We start from the raw sequence: 7,568 nt of genomic DNA, 5'->3' as shown, positions 1-7,568 counted from the left end.
GGGGGGGGAATAAAAACAATCCCATAGTTTTAATTTTGAATTAAAATATTCCTTATTTTTTTAACATGAAATACAAATAACTTTTCAACTATGCAAGCATAAATTTAGGTTAACTCCTAATTGTGATATTAAAATATAATAGAAAAAATTACTTCATTGGTGCTAAAAGAATATTATATCAACTTATATATATTCTACTTATTTAAATACTAGGAGTAGGAATGGGCATAAATATCGATAATCGAAATATCGAATCGAATCAAATTATTTTGATTTTTCGGTTTCGATTTTTTGTTTTTCGGCTCGAGTTTCATTTTTTTTATTAATTCTGTATTTCGGTTCGGGTTTCGATTTTTAGGTTAACATAATTCAATTTTTCGGTTTAAACTAAAATTTTTAATATACTTTTTTTAATTATTATATATATATAATTATATATAATATATATTTAATATGTATGATAATTGATATCTATTACTAAAGCCCAAAGCGTCAAACTAGGCAAAGCCAAAAAAATCCAAAATTCAAATAGTCTTCAGCCCCAAAATCTCCTATCTGATGTTTGTTTCAACCTTCTTGATGTTTTTATCTTGCCTTGTTCCTTTCCACTTTTCTGGAAACATAAGTGATGTTGTTCTTGGATATGACACCATTCAGGAATGAGTTACACAAATAAGTAATCCTTATACAAACACACTATCAATCTAAATATGATAACATAAACTTATGGAGGTGTCCTAAAGACAACGTCGAAGACTTTATTCTCCTTATCGTTGGACACTGACATTATTTCTTTATTTACTGGTTAGTCCACTTAGAAATTATTAAACAGAAAAATTAAAAAGTATTAATAACATTAAAAAATAGTCCAATTCACAAATATAATTTAGTCCATTAAACAGGTCCAAAATCGAAAAACCAAAATTATTAAACCAATATAAATCCGAACTAAAATTTACATAAACCGAACTGAACCGTACTAATTTGATTCGATTTTGGTGCACCTAATTTCATAACCGAAAATCGAGAAATCCAAAATAAAAGAACCTAACCCTAACCGAAAAATCGAACGCCCACCCCTAGCTAGGAGGTTAATAATAAAATAATGTGTATCATGTATTCGTTTTATGAATAATTTTTATTTTGTCGTAAAATAAATTTTATATCTCTTTGGAGAGACTTTCATTTTTATACATAAGGAATTTTTAAAAATATTTTTTTATTTCATTTGTAAATAACCAAGAAATGTCGTTTGCTCCGGTTATTGGCACCTCTACACTCTGTTTGGATGATGATTTGCCATAATTTTATAATGTACGGTACAGTAGGGTATGGTATGATATTGTACAGTATAGTACAAAACAATGTTTGAAAACTGTATCATTCATAACTGTTTAATAACAGTTTTATTTTTTTGTTTGATGGTATAATACTGTATTGTAATGAATAAGTTTACTAAAATGCCCCTAATTATTATAAATTTTAAGTTTATCAATAATTGTTAGTAAAATAATTTTCTTTCTACAAATTTATCACAAATCATGCCTTATAAATACACTAAGTTGTTAAATTCATGAAAATTCTAACAAAATTATAACTTTACATTCATGAAATAATAATGTAAACTGTTCTCAAGTAAAGCAAAAGTATTTTTGTATATGATATACCAATGAGATTCTATATTTACAAAAATCTCAATCAAAAATAAAATTATGTGCCACCTATTTCCATGAATCTCATTGATATAGTAAACTATATTACGATATGTGTGGCACTAAAATTGTATATATATTTTATGAATCTCAATAAATCTGCAGCTTGACACTAAAATTATTCTATATTTTTCTAAAATTATTATCAATGATATTTTATAATTATGATACAGTATCATACCATCGAATCATATCATAAATTTTTTAGACGATTTCATTTCATCTTTTGTTTAGTGCTATATGCAAACGTTTAATTTTAAGAAATTAATTTATTTTTTAAAAAGAGATTGAAAGGTAATTAGAAAAAAAACAAAAAGGAATTAAATTGAAATGAGTTTTGTGCTGACCAATTGAAATAGAGAGGAACTGATTTTGTGATTACAAGATTTGTGAATGATGGAGAACAATGTAGAGGTAGGATTGAGTAGGAAAGCGTAAGGATTGAAAGTAATATAGGGTAAAGGATAAAATAGAATTAGACAATATTATACAAGGACATAATTGAAAAAAGAAATAAAAAAACCACGGGATATCACCTAAGGTGGTTCTAAAAATTGAGTGTTTCATATTTATCTAACCATGAAAAAAATACCATATCTTATACCTTTTAGAAAATAATCAAAACAAACATGATTTTCTTGGTAAGCATATCATACGGTACTGTATTATGGGAAACCACCATCCAAACAGGCACTAATGCGAGAGAAAAAGAGAGTTTAGGAAATAAATAAGTTGGTTTTATATCTAATGAAATTATTTAATTTCAGCAAAAACTGGAATTTTTTTTTTTTTTTGAAAAACTTCTCCCGGCAAACGCCAAAAATTCATTATTTTCCATTTTATTCTTTAGTAAAAAAGAAGAAACTACTTAGAATACAAATATCGGTTAGGTTGAAAAACACACACACACACATTTCAAAGTCTCCAATTCCAAATTCAAGCATGGCAATAAGCAAAGCTGAAACCTTACCTCAAGAAATCATAATTGATATACTCTCCCTCCTGCCTACAAAATTCATAGGCCAATTTCGGTGCGTATCAAAGCAATGGTGCAATTTTTTGTCAGACCCAAAATTCATCAACGCTCACCTCAATCTACATTCACATAAACAAGAAAAAAAACTCATTTTCATCTCTGATTCTCAGGCTCTTCACATTCTCACTTTTAACCCCCAAAGTGGCGCTGATTCCATTTCAAGAAACCTTCATTTTCAAGGGCTATCAAACAACTGGGTAAGACTTGTTGGCTCATGTAATGGCTTGGTATTAGTAGTGAATGACGAAAATATTAAATTTTTAATCAACCCCATAACTTTAAAGTACCACAAAATTCCAACTTTTGATTTGGCTATTCCAACGTCAGATAGCTGTAGCGTGTATGGTCTAGGATATGATTTTGCTACTGATGATTTTAAGGTGGTTACACTTTCTCGATATCGAAGGCGTATTGACAGTACATTTGTTGATGTCTACTCTCTGAGAATGGGTGTATGGAGGAGACTGGAGAGTTTACCTCATCATCGTGTTGTTCGTATGCATGCCTCTGGGGTTTTGGTGAATGGGGCTTTGCATTGGTTAGCTAGGAAAGCTCCTGAATTTTCATATGCGATTCTTGCTTTTGATTTGAGTGATGAGAAATTCTTGGAGGTGCCAACACCTACTACTCTTGATAACGATAATTTATTATTTAATAAGTTTTTGGCTCTTAGAGGGTGTCTATGTATGTTATATGATACACTAGAAAACAAAATTTATATTTGGATGATGAGAGAGTATCGAGTCGAGGAGTCTTGGACCAAATTTAGAGTTGGTCGAATGGATTTAGAGCATGGTTTGGTACCATTTTGTACAATTAGTGATGATGATATTGTAGTGAATGTAGATAGAGATAAGTTGACTGTCTACAATATGAAAGAGGATCAGTGGAGATATATGAAGGTTGATGGAATAACTTCTATGTTTGAAAGAACTGGAACTTTCACGGAAGTCTTTTTTCTCCTATGTTTGGCAAGGGAATTGAGGGTTACCATATTGCTTGAGCCTTGATTCAATATTCCGAGATGATGTTGTACATCAATATTTTCATGATTCCTTATTCATTTTTATGAAAATGAACATACAGAGTTTCATGAACGGTAAGTAATTCTTTTGCCCTCGGAGAGTTGTGTGAATGGTAAGTTTCTCGTCGTCATATAGGTTTTTCATGATAATTCCTCAGTACTGGTGGAAATACATAGTGATTAATTATATTCCATGAGAAGGAAAAAACTTTGATTTGTATCTTGCATCAATTCAGCTTCATGAAGGGTAGCCTTGGAGTAACTGACAAAGTTGCTGTCATGTGACCAAGAGGTCACGGGTTCACGCCTTGGAAACAACCTATGGTAGAAATGTAAAGGTAAGAATGTGTACAATACACCCTTGTGGTGGGGTCCTTCCCCGGACCCTGCGCATAGCGGGAGTTTTAGTGCACCTGGCTGCCCTTTTATCAATTCGGCTTTACAAAATGGTGGTGCTTTTATGGTTTGGGCTTGAAATTGCTACATTTTGTCATACAATGTCTTGAAAGGAATAGTTTGAGATGTTTTCTCTTCTTTGAATCCTGAATTAATCTCATACTAGACTAATATAAATTTATTGTGGCTGCTCCAATGCAATACGGGTGTTAAGAATTCTCACCGTAAGTCCTTCTAGTTCCTCTAAGAACAGAAATAACATTATGTTGCTACTTGCATGATTGTGTAATTTTGAAAATTCCAGTAGCTTCTGTGCTACACCTGCGTCCGCAGGTTGCCAAGTGCGCGCGCAGATCATTCATCAACGCAAAACAGTGTGCCTTTTCCCTCGAAGGGTTGCATCCCTTCGAGGTGCGTTGTGCATGGCGTTCGAAATGCGCCCGCATATGGAGAAAGACATTTCTATTGGATTCTTTGGATTAAATTTCACTTGTTTTTCAAGTCTCAAATAAAATTTGTCTAAAAAATTAATCTCACCGATCGATCATTTGCCAAATTCAAATTTGAGCCGAGCGAGCGATGACGGCGACGACGCGAGACACCTCTTAGTTCTTGCCTCACTATCTAAGTGAAGATGTTTTTCTCAATATAAACACATGAAAGTTTCTTTCTCCCACCAATGTGGGAGAATTTAGTAGACTTTCCTCATTTTGAGCACACTTTTCTTTTTTAGTGTGGACTCACTTTCACTCCATTTTTCATTCACACATTCGAGTTGAACCCAACAATCCCCCACATGAATGGAGAATGGATATCTTATGAAGAATTTACGAACAAGCATGTGATCATCAAGTAAAGACTGATTGCATTTGGATAAGTGGGTTTCCCTTTGAACTTTTCGTAGTGAGCATGCATCGGATGCACTCGGTCAATCGGTAGATTTGATATCTTTGAACCGTCGAGCTTTAATGTACACCTAGACAACATATGTCACACAACCAACCTTTTGTCGTTTATGGTTCTCATGGTTTTATTCGTTTTAGCCATGAACACGTTCCGATTTCATGAGAGCTTTGAGAATAGATCTTTACTAACAGTCTCCTTGAAGCGGTTTCCACTTCGCCCTCACATAGGTAATTTCTAAACGTTCAATCCTATAGATTAAACTATTTGATCAAATCTGTCAAATTTAGATAATCATTAAAATACTTTACACTATAAGTCTTATCCTTATTTACTAAATATTGTCTACATCATGAGAATGGATTGGGTATATTGACAATGTTGAACATGTCAGACACAACTTTGTTTGATCTCTTTGAACCTAGCTCTTGGGATCTCCAGTCTGCTAGGTAGATTTACCGTTATGATGACTTATCCTAGGCCGTAAACCTATTCCCTTGGATATTCTTTCAACTCATTCTCTAGATCCAATTTTCATCACTCTATCCTTCAATTACCGCGAGATATTTATTATAATGCAAAGCATAGTCTTGAGTGTATTTAAGATATCCCAAAATTCTTTTCATTTCCATCCAATGAGTTTTATTGGGATTACTCGTGTACCGACTCAACTTACTAATAGCACATGCTATGTCTGGCCATGTATAATTCATGATATACATTAGACATCAGAACACTCTTGCGTATTCCAACTATGAGTCACTTTCACCCTCATTCTTCTGAAGTGCGAAGATCATGTCTAATGGAGTCTTGGCAATACCAAATTCCAAATACTTGAATTTGTCAAGTACCTTTTTGATGTAATGAGACTGTGACAATACCAACCCTAGTGGAGTTCTATGAATTCTTATTCCCAAGATCACATTCGCAACTCGAAGGTCTTTCATATCAAACTTGCTCTCAAGTATTTGTTTCGTAGCATTTATGTCAGAAATGTCTCTACTGATGATCAACATATCATCCATACACAAACAAACAGTGACCTTGTGATTTGGAGTGTCTTTAATGTAAACATATTTATCACATTCATTTATCTTAAACCCTTTTACTAACATGGTTTGGTCAAACTTCGCATGCCATTGTTTAGGTACTTGTTTTAATCCATAAAGTGACTTAACAAGTTTACAAACCTTATTTTTTTTCCCGGAACCACAAAACCCTCAGGCTATTTCATGTAAATTTCTTCTTCCGATTCTTCATTTAGGAATGCTGTTTTCACATCCATTTGATGAATTTCAAGACCATATTCCATCGCCAAGGCAATTAACATCCGAATTGACGTTATCCTCATTACAGAAGAGTATGTATCAAAGTAATCAAGGCCTTCCTTCTGTTTAAAGTCTTTTACTACAAGTCTTGCCTTGTATTTGTCAATAGTACCATCCGCTTTCATTTTCCTTTTGAAGATCCTTTTAGAACCTAAAGGTTTATTTCCTAGAGGAAGATCAACAAACTCCCACATATGGTTGCTTAAGATTGAACCAATCTCACTATTGACTGCCTCTTTCCAAAAGGATGAGTTTGAAGACGCCATCGCTTCTTTAAGTGTTTGAGACTCATTTTCTAAGAGAAATGTTACAAAATCTGATCTAAACGAAGTTGACATTCTTTGACGTGTACTACATCTTGGAATCTCATCATTATGTACATCCTCAATTGGTTTATCTGGAGGTCGTTTAGACCCTCCACTAAATTTTTCATGTCTACTTTTATACGGATAAATGTATTCAAAGAGAAGGGCCGGCTTGGCTCAGCGGTAAGCTTGCTTACCGTGGTGTGCCAGGTCTTGGGTTTGAATCAGCCCTTCAGTGAAGCTGGGGTGAGGCTTTATAGACATCCCTTCCCCGACACCCACGGAGTGGGATGAACAGGGCCGACCCAAATGTATTCAAAGAATTCAACATTATCTGATTCAATTACCGTATTTTCATTGATATCCGGATGTTTAGATTTATGAATAAAAAATTGACATGTTTTACTACTTTTAGCATATTCTATGAATACGCAGTCCATTGTCTTAGGTCCTATCTTTACCATTTTAGGCATAGGAACTTGGACTTTTGCTAGACACCCCCACACTTTGAAATATTTCAAGTTGGGTTTCCTTCTTTCTATTTTTCACATGGAATTGATTGTGTCTTACTATGGGGTACTTTATTGAGTATTCGATTAGCTGTAAGGATAACTTCCCCCCTCAAGTTTTGCAGTAAACCTGAACATATTAGTAAGACATTCATCATTTCTTTTAAGGTTTGGTTTTTTCTTTCTGCAATTCTATTAGATTGAGGTGAATACGGGGTCGTAGTTTGATGGACAATTCCATTCTCTACACATTCTGCAAAGGGAGATTCATTTTCTCCACCCCTATCACTTCTTATCGTTTGGATCTTTTTCTGTAACTAATTTTCAACTTCTATTTTATATTGCCTAAATGCAT

The 7,568-nt window shown here is 33.5% G+C and overlaps 1 protein-coding gene across 1 annotated transcript; it reads left to right on the top strand.

The window, feature by feature from the left end:
* Positions 1 to 2,654: 2,654 nt before the first annotated feature.
* LOC107853282 (F-box/kelch-repeat protein At3g06240-like) lies at positions 2,655 to 3,758 on the top strand. Its single transcript, XM_016698278.2, has one exon. The coding sequence runs from the start codon at positions 2,655 to 2,657 to the stop codon at positions 3,756 to 3,758; it is 1,104 nt and encodes a 367-aa protein (XP_016553764.2).
* The last annotated feature ends 3,810 nt before the right edge of the window (positions 3,759 to 7,568 follow it).

Source organism: Capsicum annuum, chromosome 1 (assembly GCF_002878395.1).
Source record: "Capsicum annuum cultivar UCD-10X-F1 chromosome 1, UCD10Xv1.1, whole genome shotgun sequence".
Taxonomy (NCBI): Eukaryota; Viridiplantae; Streptophyta; class Magnoliopsida; order Solanales; family Solanaceae; genus Capsicum; species Capsicum annuum.
The sequence above is the reverse complement of the archived record's forward strand: the minus strand, read 5'-3'. Positions and strand labels throughout refer to the sequence as shown.

Excerpts from the sequence above, each read along its gene's own strand:
- LOC107853282 (XM_016698278.2), top strand. The coding sequence starts at position 2,655 with ATGGCAATAAGCAAAGCTGAAACCTTACCTCAAGAAATCATAATTGAT.